This window comes from Scyliorhinus torazame, chromosome 5 (genome assembly GCF_047496885.1).
Source record: "Scyliorhinus torazame isolate Kashiwa2021f chromosome 5, sScyTor2.1, whole genome shotgun sequence".
Lineage (NCBI taxonomy): Eukaryota > Metazoa > Chordata > Chondrichthyes > Carcharhiniformes > Scyliorhinidae > Scyliorhinus > Scyliorhinus torazame.
This window is the reverse complement of record NC_092711.1, coordinates 323,460,423-323,479,368: the sequence shown is the minus strand read 5'-3', so window position 1 is coordinate 323,479,368 and position 18,946 is coordinate 323,460,423. Positions and strand designations below refer to the sequence as shown.

General features: G+C 43.3%; 1 protein-coding gene across 1 annotated transcript in view; it reads left to right on the top strand.

Annotated features, from left to right (window-relative positions):
• LOC140421321 (transmembrane 9 superfamily member 2-like) overlaps positions 1–18,946 on the top strand; it is a 254,618-nt gene that overhangs the window by 231,610 nt on the left and 4,062 nt on the right. The window contains exon 16 of the mRNA XM_072505969.1: positions 3,309–3,480. Within this exon, the coding sequence (XP_072362070.1) occupies positions 3,309–3,480 (172 nt within the window). The remainder of the gene's footprint in view (positions 1–3,308; positions 3,481–18,946) is intronic.

Here is an 18,946-nt window from a genome sequence, read left to right as displayed (position 1 = left end):
GACCGTGCAAGCTCCACTCTTCGACAGTGTCCCAAGCCGGGAATCGAACCTGGGACCCTGGAGCTGTGAAGCAGCTCTGCTAACCATTGTGCTTCCGTGCTGCCCTGATGGATCAGAAATAGTATCAGCAATAGAATTGGAAATAATGGATGCTGCTCAGATTGGGAAAAAGTCTCCATAGTCCGGAAGATGACCATTGGCTGTTTTCCCCTTTAAGGGGGCAAGCTGACTGGTGATTTAACCAGCCCCAGGAGTCAGTCCAGTTTTGTTCTCCGATGTATTTGGACCTGGTCATGGGGGCACAAGGACCTGGTCATGGGGGCACAATGTTGAAATTTGTTGGCCATACAAAAGTAAATCAAACAGGCGGTTGTTACAGTCACTCGTCCCTGAAGGTTGCTTTACAGGAAGATTATTAATTAACACTTCTGGGCCGGCATAGCTTAGTTGGCTCAACAGCTGGTTCGTGATGCGGAGCGAGGCCATCAGTGTGGGGTTCAATCCCGTACCAGCTGAGGTTATTCATGATCTTCTCAACCTTGCCCCTTGCCTGAGGTGTGGTGACCCTCAGGTTAAACCGCCACCAGTCAGCTCTCTCCCTTAAAGAGGAAAGCAGCTTATGGTCATCTGGGACTATGACGACTTTACCTTTTAATTAACCCTCTCTCATGACATAATTCTAGATACAAAATAGCCTATCCTCCAGTCAGTTCCTCAACATAACTGCTCTAGAAAACCATCTCTAATGCACTCTAGAGATTTGTCTTCCACAGCATCGATGCTAATTTGACTTACTCTATGTACTCTATGTGCAGATTGAAGTTGCCCATGATAACTGTATGACCCATGCTGCATGCTTCTCTAATCTCCTGATTAATTCCATGTCCTACACCACCACTACTGTTTGGTGCCTGCAAACAAATCCTATCAATGTTTGCGACCCATTGTTGTTTCTTGGCTCCACCCAAGCAGATTCCACATTCCGCTCTGAGGAAGAGTTATACGGATTTGAAAGGTTACCTCTGTTTCTCTCTCCACGGATGCTACCATACCTGCTGAGTTTTTCCAGCATTTTCTGTTTTTATTTCAGATCCCACATTTTGTTCTTCTGATCTGAGACCCTCCCTTGCTAATGTAATGATCCCATTCCTTATCAATGCAATACCACCCCCTTTTCCTTTTTGACTGTCTTTAAATGTGAATATCCTTCAGTTCCCCGTCTTGATCACCCTGTTGCCATGTCTCTATAATGGCAATTGGATCATACCCACTTAGCTCTATTTGAGCTTTTAAATCATCTACCTTGTTGTGAATGCTGCATGCATTCAAGAAGAGTGCCCTTAACTTTTTCTTTTGGGCAGCACGGTGACGCAGTGGTCAGCACTGCTGCCTCACGGCACCAAGGACCCGGGTTCGAATCCCGGCCCCGGGTCACTGTCCGTGTGGAGTAAGTACATTCTCCCCGTGTCTGCATGGGTCTCACCACCACACCCCAGAGATGTGCAGGGTAGGTGGATTGGCCACGCCAAATTGCCCCTTAATTGGGGAAAAAATAATTGGGCATTTTAAATTTAAAACAAAAATAAAAAAATTTGCTTTTAAAGAAATAGGAGACAAATAAGATGGACACTTGCAATATTTTTAAATTAGGTGGGGTTGCGTGATGTAAATTTCTTGTTTGCAGCTTATATGGGGAAAATGGCATTGACACCAGATTGTTTCTCTAAGTGATGGGACTTTAAAACTGAGCATTGGAAATTCAGAAACCTCTTTGCCAGTCTCTGCTTGGCTGGGCTATGAATTGGTTCTGGGGTATTGTTAGGATTGTTTGCTGACAGCTTTCTCAGGGCTAGATGAAACTTCCAGTTCCATTCATGTGATCGAGATGAGCCAACAAATGATTAAGTTGTGATGTGGTATCTGATTGCAGCCAGGCCAGATATCATGCTGGTGATGGAGGGGAGATTCAAAACTGGTATTTGCAAGTTATTTTTAATGGATGATTTGTTGGAGTTTTCTGGAAGGTAATTATCAAATTAATGAATCCCGTGAATTTATAACAAAGTTTGTAGTTAACCTCCTGCCTGGTTTTCACTTAAAAATGTATTAATATATTGATTGGCCTACCTGTTGTTTGAAGGCTGCAATATTTGTGTTACGACTGAAAATGGGCCTTGGCCCCTCCTCCTGATTGCCATCAAGTGACTGATGCCGGTAATGCATGTGTGGTCTTTGGGCAAGGACAGAATTGATTTGGCTCTGAAATCCTTTAGTCATTGGCTGCTGATGACCACCAAGGTTCACGGTCACTTGAGCCTGGAGAATCTCCAGTGCCAGTAGAGCCGGTGAAGAATCTGCTTTCAAAAGGGGAAACCAAGGAAGCAAGCATCGTGTACATCGAGTGTATGTTTTGCTGTAATCTGTTCAATGGTCATGTGCTGAACACCCTCCCAGTCTCCATCCTCTGATATGTTGTTTTAATTTATATTTCGTGATGCAGTCTTGAATTTTAGTTCCAAAAATCCGCATTTATATTTAAATAAAAGGCATCTCAAACTTGTAACCATCTTGTCCACAAAGATATTGTGCTGGTTTATGGGCACTTTAGCAGACTGGCAGAAAGTTTGATCTCATCACCCTGTCCCCAGGGCATTCTCAGGTTATCATGGGGGTGGCAGGTAGCCAATCAAGGCCACTTGAGGCTTTTGGCAGCGGCTGAATGGAAGTTTGTAGTTGATCTTCAGGCCCCCATCCTGCCTCCTGGTGTCAGACCGTGGGAGCCTGAGGTCCAGGCAGATTTTGATGCCTTTCCCATCTGCCTCCCACAATGCAGCTAGTGCGCCCCCCCCCCCCCGCCCCCGGACACAAACACACACACACACCCACGGTGTGGACTCAGCTGTTGAAGGCATTTTGAAATTTAAAAGTTTAAAATATTGGAGCGAGATTGCCTCAAAATGGAGGCGTCGTCGCCTTACCAGAACTGCAGACTGCCGCTGCTTCAACCTTCCTTTGGCCCTCCACCTTCGAGAGCCTGGTCAATTGGACGTTAGCCCACCCTTTGACCACTAATTGGCCAATTCAGGGAAAATCACTGCCGGTTGACTTGTTTTCCCCACACAATGCGGGATAGGGACCCTAATTTGACCCTGACTGTCAGGGTCCCGATCCAAAGGTCAAAATCCCACGCATTGACTTTTTAATCTGCACAGGTTAAATGTGTTTCATTGCTCTGACATTGTGCAGCATTCAGTTTTCTTTGAGCAGATCCTGTTTAACTAATGTTATACTATTTCATTGCTTTATAGGATTACCACTGGTGGTGGAGATCGTTCCTCACGAGTGGTTTTACTGCTGTTTACTTCTTCGTGTATGCTGTTCATTACTTCTTCTCCAAGCTTCAGATCTCGGGGTCCGCCAGCACAATACTCTACTTTGGATACACGCTCATCATGGTCCTGATCTTTTTTCTCTTTACAGGTAGAATGAAAATTTATTATGTGTGATATTTATCTACCTACTTCCTGCTCTCTGGCCTTCTCCCAGGTGAAATGCATTTTTGCTTTTCAAATAAAGCTGATTAGTGATAAATATGACCCAAAGGATTCATAAGTAGTGCCGAAATGCTTTCAGCTGTTCAACGTTCTGCAGAGTACTTTTGCTGGTGGTGGTTAATCACGCATTTCAAAATTTGTTGCTAGGATGTGGGTGTTGCTGACGTGGCATTTATTACTCCTGCCTAACTTTATTTACCTAAATTTATTACTCAGGCCAGAGGGCAGCACGGTAGCGCAAGTTGATAGCACTGTCGCTTCACAGCGCTAGGGTCCCAGGTTCGATTCCCGGCTGGGTCACTGTCTGTGCGGAATCTGCACATTCTCCCCGTGTCTGCGTGGGTTTCCTCCGGGTGCTCCGGTTTCCTCCCACAGTCCAAAGATGTGCAGGTTAGGTGGATTGGCCATGATAAATTGCCCTTAGTGACCAAAAAGGTTAGGAGGGGTTATTGGGTTACGGGGATAGGGTGGAAGTGAGGGCTTAGGTGGGTCAGTGCAGACTCGATGGGCCGACTGGCCTCCTGCACTGTCTGTTCTATGCTCTAACTGCTTTGAGAAGATGGTAGTGGGCTACTTTCTTGCACTCTTGCAGACTACTTGGAGGGAGGGTAGTTTAGGGTCAAACACAGGCCGGACAGGCTTCCTCCTTGAAAGGAAGTGGGTGAACCAGACAGGTTTTTACAACAATCAGACCGCTTCAAGCTCACTTTTACTGGTACCAGAGTTTTATTCACACATTTAACAACTGGATTCTGATTCTCAAAATGCCATGGTGGGATTTGAATTTGTGTTCCCTGGTTAATGATCCAGATATTGTCTGGTAGTATAACCACAACACTACCACACTACTCTCTGTATAAACCACAGCTGTCCTCTTGCTCTGTTTGTGGTGATGAATGAGCAAGTAGCAATGCATTATTTCATGCAGTTCAGACTGGCATTCCCATGCCAAGTAGTTCTGCTTGATTTAATGCATATAAACACCTGAGTTTCAATTTAGCTTTTCCAATTGGTCAAAGTAGGCATGGTAATATTTCCTGTCCTAATGTAAAATGCTGAACTGACCGGAGTTTGGCTGCGATTGATCAGTTTAATGAGGAAACAATCTGGCAGCAAAACGAGATGTAGACGTTTTGTTCCTCTTGGTCACTTGGACAGAAATTCACCACAGTGCAAAATCCTGAAAACCCCAAAGATTTGTTTATCTGATGCACATTCTTTGCCCGTGAGACACAACATCAATTATATTTCAAAATAAATAATAAATTGAGAGACTATGGCAGGTTGGAACCCACTGACTCCATATAAATTAGAATAATGCAGAAAGGAAAGCATTTTACAGAATTTTCTTTATGTGCATTCTTTAAAATCAAATTCCATATAAACATCAGTATTTTAACATGGCAGTCATTAACCAGGTATTACTGTGACAGGTTTGTTGTTTAAAGCAATATATAATGCAGTCCTTTTTCTGACAGGGACTAATCTTTCTAAATTAGTATTTCGTTCTCTTCTATATTGCTGCATGAGTGATTCCTTTTGTCATAATGGGGTTGTGGTCTATTATGGATATATATTATTTGTACTTGGGTGATTGCTGCAGCACCCACCACTGTGAGGAAATTGTGAGCTTCAAGAAGCATGTGGCAGCTGGGCTTGGAGTCCTTCTGCGTGACTTATAATCAGCTCCTCGTGATTTGAATCCCTAAGAGTTCATACAGTGAAATGAAAGAGTGTGCTTGAACCAAAGTCAGGGTTTTAACAAGGATCATTCGGCTTTTCCTTGCAAGGAAAGCTTTGAAACAGTTTGTTAAGGCTTTATTATTTCGCGGATGGGTTGAAAACAACTTCAGCACGATTCACTGTTTCTTTTGAGCGGAATTTAAATACAGAGCAGACAAGCAGGGGAGCAAATGCAGCAGAGCTCTGAGCAACGAACTATGGCTGGAAACCTGGTCTGTTGTGCTATCTTCACTGAGTACAAGATTTGTTTTTAGATAGCTGGGAGCAGATTACAGGATTGTACAATGCTGTCAAATCTCAGGTAAAGTTGCCCATGGCAATCATTGCATTGGCTGTTCTATAAGGATGGTCTTAACACCAAGTGATACACAATGTTTTGCTCTGCTAAAGAACTGGGATGAGTACAGGTTTAAAGTGCAGGTTTGATTCACTAAACCGGAGTGTGGTGGTGTTGGTGGCTGGTTCAATTGAGGCATTATAAAGAATTAGACTGTTAAATGGAAAGGAGAAACGTGCAGGTTTATGTGGACAAGACAGGGGAATGGCATGAGGTGAATTGCTTATTAGGAGAGCCGGTGCAGACACAGTGGGCCAAATTGCCTCTTTCTGTGCTGTAACAATTCTGCCATTAAGGCTCCAAGTATAGTTGCATTGTGTTTTTGAGATCCACTAAATGCTAACTGCTCTTCGCCTGTTTGGGTCATTTAAGGATTACATTGTTTTAAGCCCATTGGATGTCACAGATATTCTGGCACTTGGAATTGTTAAGTATTTACTGATGCAATTTCAATTGTGAGCAGTTTCTGTCCTGCTGCACTTTGTCAGACTGCTGCCTTCACATTGTAAGATCACAAACTGGTGTATTCTCCATGGCAACGCCTGTACCAATCAGAGTCCACCTGCCAACCAGCAGGCATTCTCTTCTCCTGCATTGTAGGTTGTTTTCGCCTTAGACGAGTATTCTTGCAAAGTGTCCCTGATGAGTGAATGACGACAAGCTTTGGCATGTCTCCCTTTTCAGCAATACCCAGATTCTAAACTGCCAAATTACTTTATTTAGTTGTGAAAAGCTAATTCTGGTAGGATTTGGGAGCAGGAGTAGGCCATCTCACCCTCGAGCCTGCTCCGCCATTTGTAAAGATCGCGGCTGATCTGATTGTGGTCTCAAATCTACTTTCCTATCCGCCCCTTATAACCCGTAACTACGTTGTCTATCAAAAATCTCGCTTGAAGAGGTGAATCTTCTCTGGAGCGGTTGGTGTTTGTTTTGGGGGGTGCTTCTCAAGAGTGTTTTGTGCCGCTTTGCTTGTTTCAAATGGGCCCTGTGGCCTCGCATTTACTTTCTTCAGTCACCACGCTTGGGTTCCTGTTTGGTGTTGAAAGGGTTGACATCCAGATAATAGTTTGAAAAATTGCAATGGCATCCATTCCTTCAACTGGCTCCCTTGCAGCAACTCATGACTATTCCAGGAGGTGCCTTGGTTCTGCTTCCAGTAATACTTCATGTAGTAGCTCTAAGCACGTTGGAGAAGTGATTCTACACCAACCACACCATCCAGGGTTATCAAAGTCTACAGCGGGCCAATGGTGGATCAGTTTTTACTTTGGGAAAACTCCGAACCATCCAGTAATGACAACCCTGTCGGAGTCCTGAGAGTGGCAAGATAAACTGTATGCTGCCTCAAGAGATAGCGAGGAAACGACATGCCAGTGAGCCCAGCAAACCTTCATCTTAATGATTTGGCTTCTGAAGACGACGTTAGGAATTTCAGGCGTTCCAAAATATTAATCTTTAAAACAAAGGTTGCTTTAGTTTCTCGTCATGCTTTTTAAATAAATTAATCCTTGTTTTTAATCGGTGGGGGATTGTTGTAAGTGTATGTCCATTTGGCAATCTTTGAACATTTAATAAATGAAATACTTAATTAAGCAGCCAAAAAAAAAAAAAAAATCTCGCTTGAAGACGCCTGATTAAGAAATACTAAAAGGAGGCTGCTGAGTTTGAAATTATATTAAATTTTGCATTCCGTAACCATGGCCACTGTAATTTGAATTCTGATGCTGAAACTACTTCACTTGTGCTTTCGTCTCTTGACGGGTGTCTTAATGAAGCACAGTTAAACCCAGGCACGTGAATATTACAAAGTTAATCAGTAACACTAATTTTTATGAAAATAAATTTGTGATTGCTTTTATATTAGCCATATATACTTCAAATTTATTTCTTAAGTGAACATCTGTTGTTATACTTGACATACGGAGTTGTAATTATAGATGCTCTTGTGCTATTAAAATGAAGCAGCTTTGAGTGAACGATCATTTTCTGCCTATTTTTAACATTGTATGCACATCAGATTTCTCATACGAATGTTCACAATGCTGCTCTTTTTTTGCTCCAACAAAGTGAATAATCCGTTACTGTGAGGGGAAGCCAAGATCAGTTTATGTAATCACCAAATTTCATTAAAGCATTTTCAACGAAGTCAGGAGATTTCAGGGGAAAATAATAGTCATCACAATTTACTGGCTGAGCAAAGTTCTCCACTGGTTGGAGCCATACCGAACATAAAGAAAGACGATTGTGGTTGTTTGGGATCACTCATCTCAGTCCCAGGTCATTGTTGCAGGAGTTCCTCCAGGTTGTGTGCGAGGCCCGATCATCAGCTGCTTTATCAATGACTTCCCCCAACATAAGGTCAGAAGTGGAGTTGTCCGCTGATGATTGCAGAATGTTCAGCACCATTTGTGATAACTTGGATACTGAAGCAGCCCATGTCCGGTGGGAAATTGTACAGGCACAATTTACTCTCGATGTCTGCCTTTGCAGGAAGTGTCACCGACTGCAGAAACTTGAGCTCTGGGTCGCAGAACACGAGTGGTGGTTGGAGTGACTGTAGTGCATCTGCAAGGCTGATGATTAAATAAAAGGAAATTACTGTAGATGCTGGAAAACTGAAATAAGAACAGAAAATGCCAGAAAAACCAGGAGGTCTGACAACATCTGTGGAGAGAGAAATGGAGTTAATGTTTTGAGTCCGTATGACTTCAGAGCTCTGAAACCACTGCAGCTGTTCAAGAAGGTGGCTCGCAACCACCCCTCGAGGAGAACCAAGAATGGGCAATAAATGCTGGCCTAGCCAGTGACGTCCACATGCCTGAAGGAATAAAAGAAATGGAGAATGCAGCAAAATGCAAGTACGCTGTAACCACTGTATAACGGAATGGGCTATGGTGGGATATTCAAGCAGACTATGGCGAGTTTGGAGAGGATGGAGGCTGCATCAGTGTCTGTGAAGATAATCACTCTTTGTGGGTTGTGATAACAAATCGGAGCATTTTCATTGTGGCTTAAGAGGAACCATTGCTGGTTTGGCAAAATGGATTGGCCCTATTCTTTGTTGAGATCTATATTCAAATGCAGCCCGGACTAGCCGATTTCTGCATCACAAGGTTGACTGTAATTGAGAATTCTTTATTGACAGTGAGGTGCTGCATCATTGCAAGTCTGTTAGTTTCTTGAGTGATGTTTGGCGCAATGCTGTCTTTCTTGGTTCAGGTTTGTTGCAAAATGAGCTTTTGGATCCAACCCACAGCATGATGTCCACTGTGTTTGCAACACACTACTGCACATAATTAAGCACAACTGCAGACCAAGCATGAGAGAGGCTAGAAAAGTCAATTCTGTGGGCAAATGGAAATGCTGTGTTTTGTGCAGTAGTGACTGTTGTCTCTGTATGGGGTTAAAGCATATCATTGAAGCTACACTTTAATACTGCACTTGACATGCCAACACTTAGTATCCAGAATGGAAAGGTGTTCTGTTCCCAGCGCTCGCACTCCTCACTTTGAAGAATGGAAAATAATTAAAGTTACCATGAATTCCTTAAATAAAAGATCAGTATCTGGAGCGGATGATTAGTTAGAATTGCCAAATACGTAAAATGTGCACCATTGTTAATACCTTTGTTGTACTAATGCTGTAATTGGGTACGCTGCTTAACTAATGGGTGTCAGAAGGTTGGAAGAAATTCCAACTAAGCTAAAATTTAAAATCTTGAGAAAAAATTCACCTAAATATTAAAGAGCCATGCCACCGAGTGGCTGACTTTAAACTACTGAAACATACTGACAACTTATTTTAAAATAGAAATACGATGGACCCATTAACTCTGTCTGCCTTCTTTCCTTTGCCCTGTCCTGTGTCTTTCCTCTGAATTGCTGTTTATATATTTTCCCAATTCTCTTGCCTATTTGAATTTAACCTATTTTGAGTTTTTCCTGCTGGTTATAGCATATTGGGGTTAAAATTATACAGATCTTCAAACATAATGAAAGATAAGTTTGAATCATGTGAGTTGGACAGATGAGAGCACGAGGACGGAAAAGCACAAACCCATTCACTACCTCCAGCCAGCTTGCACATGAGACGTGCTTTTTCTCTCCCAGGGGTTTGATGATCCCAATTTCCATACAAAATCTGATTAGGCGGTACAAAGAGATCAATAACGCTGCTTGATACTTTTCATCAAAGATAGGCGAAGGGATTTAGTTGCCCTGAAGTAGGGAATCAATAGGTTGGGTGGGGGGGGGGGGGGGGGGGGGGAAAGAGAGAGAGAAGAGTCCATGAAAGACTAGCCTTGCAGGGACACTGGATGGAGTGTGATTCAAGGGTCAAGCTTGTCCTCATTCTCAATTATCTGATCTTTTAAGTTTAACGTTTTTCTGCCTCGCTGTTTCATCACAAGAGCTATAGATTATAATCTCATGGAATTACTCTGCTGTTATATAAATCGGAGGGAGGATATTCTTCCCTTGGAGACATCCCAGTGACAGCAATAAAGGCACAAATTGTAGTGATGGTGGGGTAGGATGAAAAGAGATAGAGGTATATAGAAGATTGGCTGTCCAAGTCGCAACGTTACCCAGTCCGGGTGAAATGTATCCGAGGGAAGTAAGGGTAGTAATTTGTAGAGGCTCTGGGTGTAATCTTCCAATTCTCCTCGTTGGGTATGGAGGTGATACCAGCAGAGGGTTGCAAATACTACGCTTTATTTAAGAAAAGTAGAGAAGGATAAATCTGTTGAGTACAAGCTCGTTGGAGGTGGAGCAAGCTTTAGCGACAACTTGGTAAAAAATTAATTGGCATTTTGGAAAGTAAGGGCTAATAAATTAAAGTGTAGATTTGTTAAAGAGTGGCATGGTAGCACAGTGGTTAGCACTGTTGCTTCACAGCGCCAGGGACCCAGGTTCGATTCCCGGCTTGGGTCACTGTCTATGGGGAGTTTGCACGTTCTCCCTGTGTGTCTGCGTGGGTTTCCTCCAGGTGCTCCGGTTTCCTCCCACAAGACCCGAAAGATGTGCGGGTTAGGTGAATTGGATATTCTGAATTCTCCCTCTGTGTACCCGAATAGGAGCCGGAATGTGGTGACTAGGGGCTTTTCACAGTAACATCATTGCAGTGTTAATGTAAGCCTACTTGTGATACTAACCGAGATTATTATTATTAAAAGACAAAGTGTTTGACTAACTTGATTGAGTTTTTTGAAGTAACAGCTGATGAGGGTGATGCAGTTGATATTATGAATACGGACATTCAAATGTCATTTGATGAAGTACCAGGTACTAGACTTTGTAAAATTAAAGTCCATGGATTAAAGGAACAGTGGCAACAAGGATGCAAAATTGGCTGAGTGACAGAGTGGTTGGTTGTTTTCGAGACTAGGAGTGGTTTACCCCCAGAGCCCAGTACTAGCCACTGCTGTGTTGATATGTAATAATTACTTGGGTATACAGGGCATTGTTTCAAAGTCAGCAGAAAATACAGACCTCCGAAATAAAAGGGAACCGCAAGGAAGATGATAAATCTCAGGAGGATATAGCTAGACTGGTGAAATGGACTGACACAGGAGACATAATTTAATGCAGAGAAATATGAAATGACATATTTTGGTAGAAAGAATGAAGAGAGGCAGAATAAACAAAATGGTATCATTTTAAAGGAGGTGCAGGAACAGAGAGACATCTGTGGACCCATGTACACAAAGTTTGAAGATGATTTGAAATTTAAGGATGTTAAAATGCATGTAAGATCCTTGGCTTTATATTATAGAGAAATAGAATACAACAACAAGGATGTTACTCTATAAACCTTTATAAACACTGGTTGGGCCCCAGCTGGAGCATTGAGGACAACATAGCATGCACAAGACATTTGCTACAATTGAGAGGCCGGCAAAGCTGACATTTCTTTCCTTCCAGCAGAAACGGTGAAGGGAAGATTTGATGGAAGTGTTCAATATCATGAAGAGTTTTGATAGAAACTGTTTCAAGTTGAGCCTCCGCTGGAATATTGTGAACAGCTCTGGGCGCCACAATATAGGAAGGATGTGAAAGCATTGTAGAGAGTGCGGAAGAGGTTTACAAGAATGGTTCCAGGGATGAGAAACTTCAGTTATGAGGATAGATTGGAGAGGTTGGGACTGTTCTCCTTGGTGAGAAGAAGGTTAAGAGGAGATTTGATCGAGATGTTCAAAATCGCGAGGGGGCTACACAGTAGATGGGGAGAAATTTCCTGCTCCTAAAAGGATCAAGAATGAGAGAGAATCATAGAATGTACACTGCAGAAGGAGGCCATTTGGCCCATCGGGTCTGCACCGACCCTTGGAAAGGGCCATCCTACTTAACCCACGCCTTCACCATATCCTGGTAACCCCCTAACCTTTTTTGGACACTAAGGGCAATTTAGCATAGCCAATCCACCTAACCTGCACATCTTTGGACTGTGGGAGGAAACCGGAGCACCCGGAGGAAACCCACACACACACGGGGAGAAAGAGCAGACTCCACACAGACAGTGATCCAAGTCGGGAATCGAACCTGGGACCCTGGAGCTGTAAGGCAACTGTGTTAACCACTGTGCTACTGTGACACAAATTTAAAGTGATTTGCAAAAGAAGCAAATGTGATGTAAGAAACAGCGAGTGGTTGGGGTCTGGAGCGCACAGCCTGGAAGTGCAGTGGAGGCAGGTTCAACCAAGGCATTCAAGAGGGCATTAGATGATTATTTGAATAGAATGGGCAGGAGTACGGGGAAAAGGCAGGAAAAGGATGAATGGCGTAACGATTCTGTCAAGTTGTAGAAATGTCAATAACCAGAGAGCCACAGATTTGAGGTGATTTTCAAAAAAAAAAAAACAGAGGCAACATGAGGAAATTTCTTGTTACACTGTGAATTGTTATTTGGAGAGTGCTGCCAGGAATGTTGCAATAGAGAATCAGCCATTATACTGAATGGCAGAGTGGGTTGAATGGGCCGAATGGCCTCCTCCTATTTTCTCTGTTAAATGTCAGGATGGCAGCCGGTGACTAGTGGTGTGTCTCGGGGGTCGGTGCTGGGACCACAACTTTTCACAATATACATTAATGATCTGGAAGAAGGAACTGAAGGCACTGTTGCTAAGTTTGCAGATGATACAAAGCTGGAGAAGGACAGGTAGTATTGAGGAAGCAAGGGGGCTGCAGAAGGATTTGGACAGGCTAGGAGAGTGGGCAGTGAAGTGGCAGGTGAAATACAATGTGGAAAAGTGTGAGGTTATGCACTTTGGAAGGAGGAATTTAGGCCTAACTATTTTCTAAATGGGGAAATGCTTAGGAAATCAGAAGCACAAAGGGACTTGGGAGTCCTTGTTCACGATTCTCTTAAGGTTAATGTGCAGGTTCAGTTGGCAGTTAAGAAGGCAAATGCAATGTTAGCATTCATGTCGAGAGGGCTAGAACACAAGCCCAGGGATGTACTTCTAAGGCTGTATAAGGCTCTGGTCAGACCCCATTTGGAATATTGTGAGCAGTTTTGGGCCCCGTATCTAAGGAAGGATGTGCTGGTCTTGGAAAGGGTCCAGAGGAGGTTCACAAGAATGATCCCCGGAATGAAGAGCTTGTCGTATGAGGAACGGTTGAGGACACTGGGTCTGTACTCGTTGGAGTTTAGAAGGATGAGGGGGGATCTTATTGAAACTTACAGGATACTGCGAGGCCTGGATAGAGTGGACGTGGAGAGGATGTTTCCACTTGCAGGAAAAACGAGAAGCAGAGGACACAATCTCAGACTAAAGGGACGATCCTTTAAAACAGATGAGGAGGAATTTCTTCAGCCAGAGGGTGGTGAATCTGTGGAACTCTTTGCCGCAGAAGGCTGTGGAGGCCAAATCACTGAGTGTCTTTAAGACTGAGATAGATAGGTTCTTGATTAATAGGCGGATCAGGGGTTATGGGGAGAAGGCAGGAGAATGGGGATGAGAAAATATCAGCCATGATTGAATGGCGGAGCAGACTCAATGGGCCGAGTGTTATTATTAATTCTGCTCCTATGTCTTCTGGTCTAAATCAGGAAGAAACCTTTGAAAGATAAAGCTGTGTCATTCTTTCTCCATCATTGTGTTAAATAGTGGTTTTATAGCTTGGAGGGGCAAACTTCAAAGGACATCAATGGGCATTTGATTCGGAAACTTCATTGTGCATTGTTGGTAAATAATTTTAATTGCCATGGAGAATAATAGATGTATCTGAAGCCCTGGTTACTGCTGTTGTGGCAACTTGTGAACTTCAAATGATAGCCAGTTGATAAGCATGATTCGTTTAGAAATGAAAATTATTATATATGCAGGTATGGAGTTAAAGCTGTTTCCCAATCAACAGTTTGCAAACACCAGAAAAAAGAATGTTTAAAATATATTCCAGCTGCAAATTACTTTTTAAATCTGAAAGAATGAATGAAAAATTCATGAAATTTATCTTTTTACTAAGCTTATTACAATTTAAAATCTGATGTGAAGGAAAAGCATGATCTCCTTGCCTCTAAGAAATAGGATGTGTTCTTTTGAAGACTTCAGGAATTAAGGGACCTATTATTGTGCAAGAGGGACATCGGAGTTAGTAGATGAAAAAACGGGGGGAAATTGGTGGATGACAAAAAGGGTCCATCTAATTCCCCCTCCACCATCCTGGTAGTCGCTCAATCCGACCATAACGGAGTTGTTGAGTAATCACAGTGATCAGTCTCGATCAGTGAGTCTCGATCAGTGAGTCTCGAGCAGACCCGGACATGAGGTGAGGAAAACCCCCCAGTGGTGGGAAGATTTGGGAACCACAGGTTCAAAGTCACCTGTTGCTCCTAAGCTGCACCCATCACATGCCATGTATCAAATTCACTAAATGATGGATCCCAGAATGTAATCTGTTGCCTCCCACATTGCTTTCTGACAGAAACCAACAGGGCTCTGTATGTTAGTTACATTAGGATGACAGAAGGGAGCTGTATGGTGTGCTGGCATTCTGCGACCATCAAAAGCAAATTTGAAAAGTTCCCTTGTGACCGGCAACGCTGGAATTTCACTCCTGATATTTATAAATGTGAACTTTTGCCTTGTGTCAGATTGTATAAGTAAGTAAAGTCGCAATAGTCCCAGATGACCACAGGCTGCTTTCCTCTTTGAGGGGGAGAGCTGACTGGTGGTGATTTAACCCGAGGGTCACCACACCTCAGGCGAGGGGCAAGGTTGAGAAGCCGAGGCCTTTGTCAATAACCTCAGCCGGCACAGGAATTGAACCCGCGCTGCTGGCCTTGCTCTGCTGGCCATCAGAAACCAGCTGTCCAGCCAACTGAGCTAATCCACATTTGAGCGTTTGTTGCATCCTGTAGGATTAAAGTCCATCTTTGATTCGTTTTGGGTGAAGCATGCACTTGGCACACATCGGAATATGTTATGACTTAGATGGATGTTGATGTATGTGGCTTCCTAAAGCATGCCCAATGATCCATTCATTAATTTATTCCTGAATAAGAATGTGTTTTCTGGCACTTATGCTGCACCTCACAGTTGAATTTGGGCGAAGCCTTCATTTTTCAGGTTAGTTTTGTACACATGTAGTCTTTCATATTGTGTCACTGGAATCCGTTTCCAAATCAGTCCGTACCGGGAATAGAAATTGTTTAAAGGTTTTGAAATCCTGGAACGGACTAATTTCTGCAGCAAAGTAACGAGTCACTTGCCTTCAATCCCAACCTAACAGTTCGGTAATTTGAATTGAGCTTATTTTATAGATCCTGGAAAATAAAAGCTGGTCTCAGTAAAAATGATTATGAAGCTGTTGGATTCCCTGAAACCCCAGCTGGTTCACTGATATCCCTTTAGGGAAAGAAAACTGCCATCCTTACACAAACTGGCCTTTTTGTGACTTCAGGGAGGCGGTGACGCAGTGGTAGTAAACCAGACACCCAGAGTAATGCTTTGGGAATCGATGTTCAAATCCTGCCACTGCGGATTGTGAAATTTGAATTCAATAAAACCTGGAATTAAAAGTCTAATGATGACCATGAAACCATTGTTGGAAAAAAACCCATCCGGTTCACTTATGTCCGGTCGGGAAGGAAATCTGCCATCCTCACCTGGTCTGGCCTACATGTGACTCCAGACTCACAGCAATGTGATTGACTCTTAACTGCCCCTTAAGGGCAATTAGGCATGGGCAACACATGCTGGCACAGCCCACATCCCATGAACGAGTTTTTAAAAAAAGTCCTACATCAACTTGGTTAACCCTCCTCTGATGTGCCCTCTTAAACTGCCAGCAACTTACATTTATGTTGCACTTCCAGCAGTTATAATGTCCTAAGGAGTGTTTGACACCAAGCCACATGAGATATTGGGACAGATGACCAAGAGCTTGGCCAAAGAGGGACGTTATAGCGAGCTTCGTGCAGAAGGAGAGAAGTAATGAGGTTTAAGGAGGAGATTCCAGAAATTCCAATAAAGGATAGAGCAGAATACTGTCTAAATAGAAAGATGTTAGTTCAAAGAGGGAACAGTCCAAAGAGACTTGGGGCTTTAGGTACATAGGTCCTTAAAATGTCACAAACAAGTACAGAAAATAATCTGAAAGGCTAATAGAATGCTAGCCTTTATATCTAGAGGATTGGACTATAAAGACACGGGTTATGTTGCAGGTATACAAAACCCTGGTTAGTCCCCACTTGAGGTGAACAGTTCTGGGCACCACACATTACGAAGGATATTTTGATTTTGGAGGGTGTGCAACGTAGGTTTACAAAAATAATGCCCGATTACAGGGGTTGAGCTACGGGAGAGATTACTCAAATTAGACCAATTTGCTTGAATTTAGAAGGATATGGGGTGATCTGTTTGAAGTATTCAAGATATTAACAGGGAAAGACAGGGTAGACAAAGATAAACTATTTCCACTGGTTGGTGGTTCTAAGTAATGCAACACCCTTGTTTAAGAAGAGAGGGAGGTAGAAGATGGGAGATTACAGGCAGGTTAGCCTGACTTTGGTCATTCGTAAGATTTTAGAGTCCATTATTGAAGGTGAGATTGCAGAGTACTTGGAAATGCATGATAAAATAGGACTGAGTTAGCATTGCTTCATCAAGGGGAGTTGTGTGGCAAATCTGTTAAGAGTTCCTTGAATTAACAAGGAAATTAGACAAAGGAGAACCAATGGACCTGATCTATTTAGATTTCCAGAATGCCTTTGCCAAGGTGCCACATAGAAGGCTGTTAAATAAGTTAAGAGCCCATGGTGTTAATGGTAAGATCCTGGCATGGATAGAGGACTGGCTGACTGGCAGAAGGCAGAGAGTGGGGATAATGGGGTCATTTTCAGAATGGTAGCCGGTGACTAGTGGTGTGCCTGAGGGGTCGGTTTTGGATCCACAATGTTTTATAATCTAATTAATGATCTGGAAAAAGGAACTGAAGACACAGTTGCTAATTTTGCAGATGATACAATGGTATGCAGAGGGACAGATAGTATTGAGGAAGCAGGGGGGCTGCAGAAGAATTTGGACAGGCTAGGAGAGTGGGCAATGAAGTGGAAGATGGAATGCAATGTGGAAAAGTGTGACATTATTCACTTTGGTAGGAGAAATGGAGGCATAGACTATTTTCTAAATGGGGATATGCTTAGGAATTCAGAAGGACAAAGGGACTTGGGAGTCCTTGTTCACGATTCTCTTAAGGTTAACGTGCAGGTTCAGTCGGCTGTTAAGAAGGCAAATGCAATGTTAGCGTTCATGTCGAGATGGTTAAAATACAAGAGCAAGGATGTACTTATAATAATAATATAATAATAATCACTTATTGTCACAAGTAGGCTTCAATGAAGTTACTGTCCCTAGTCGCTGCATTCCGGCGCCTGTTCGATAAGGCTGGTACGGGAATTGAACCCACGCTGCTGGCATTGTTCTGCATTGCCAAGCCAGCTATTTAGCCCACTGTGCTAAACCAGCCCCTTACTTCTGAGGCTGTATAAGGCTCTGGTCAGACCCTGTTTGGAGTATTGTGAGCAGTTTTGGGCCACGTATCTGAGGAAGGATGTGCTGGCCTTGGAAAGGGTCCAGAGGAGGTTCACAAGAATGATCCCTGGAATGAAGAACTTTTCGTATGAGTAGTGGTTGAGGACTCCGGGTCTGTGTTCGTTGGAGTTTAGAAGGATGAGGGGGATTTTATTGAAACTTACAGGACAATGAGAGGCCTGGATAGAGTGGGCGTGGAGAGTCGGAAAAACTAGAAAACGTGGCCACAGCCTCAGACAGAAGGAGCGATTCTTTAAAACTGAGAGGAGGAATTTTGTCAGCCAGAGGGTGGTGAATCTGTGGAACTCTTTGCTGCAGAAGGCTGTGGAAGCCAAATCACTGAGTGTCTTTAAGACCGAAATAGATAGGTTCTTGATTAATAAGGGGATCAGGGGTTATAGGGAGAAGGCAGGAGAATGGGGATGAGAAACATATCAGCCATGATTCAATGGCGGAGCAGATTTGATAGCCGAATGGCTAACTTCTCCTGTGTCTTATGCCGCACTCTGTCAAATGCTGCCATGATGTCAAGGGCAGCCACTCTCACCTCAGCTCTGGAATTCAGCTATTTTATCCATGTTTGAACCAAGGCTGTAATGAGGACACGAGCTGAGCGACCCTGGCAGAAGCCAAACTGAGCGTTAAGCAGCAGGTTATTTGTACCATTGTTCAAGATGAGAAGTCGGGAAAGACCAGATAATTACAGGACTGAGAGTCCGATATCAATGGTAGGGTAATTATTGGAAAATATTCTGTGGGACAGAATTAATCTGCACTTAGAGAGGCAAAGATTAGTCCAGCATCGTCAGCATGACTTTTTCAGGGGAGATCATGTCTAACAAATTTGATTGAATTTTTCGAGGAGATGAATAGACCTGTAGATGAGGGCAGTGCAGTTGATGTAGCCTACATGGACTTCAGTAAGGCTTTTGGCAAAGGGCCCCATGTGAGACAGCTTAAGATCATCAGAACCCGGCGGATCCAGGACAATTTGGATCCAAAATTGGCTTAGTGGTAGGAGGTAGAGGGTGATGGTCAAAGATCATCTTTGTGACTGGAACCCTGTGTCCAGGGGTGTATGTAGACATTGCTGCTGGGGCCCTTGCTGTTTGTAGTATACATTATTGTAATAATCTTTATTGTCACAAGTAGGCTTACATTAACACCGCAATGAAGTTGCTGTGAAAAGCCCCTAGTCGCCACACTCCGGTGCCAGTTTGGGTACACAGAGGGAGAATTCAGAATGTCCAATTCACCTAAGGGAGCACGTCTTTCGCG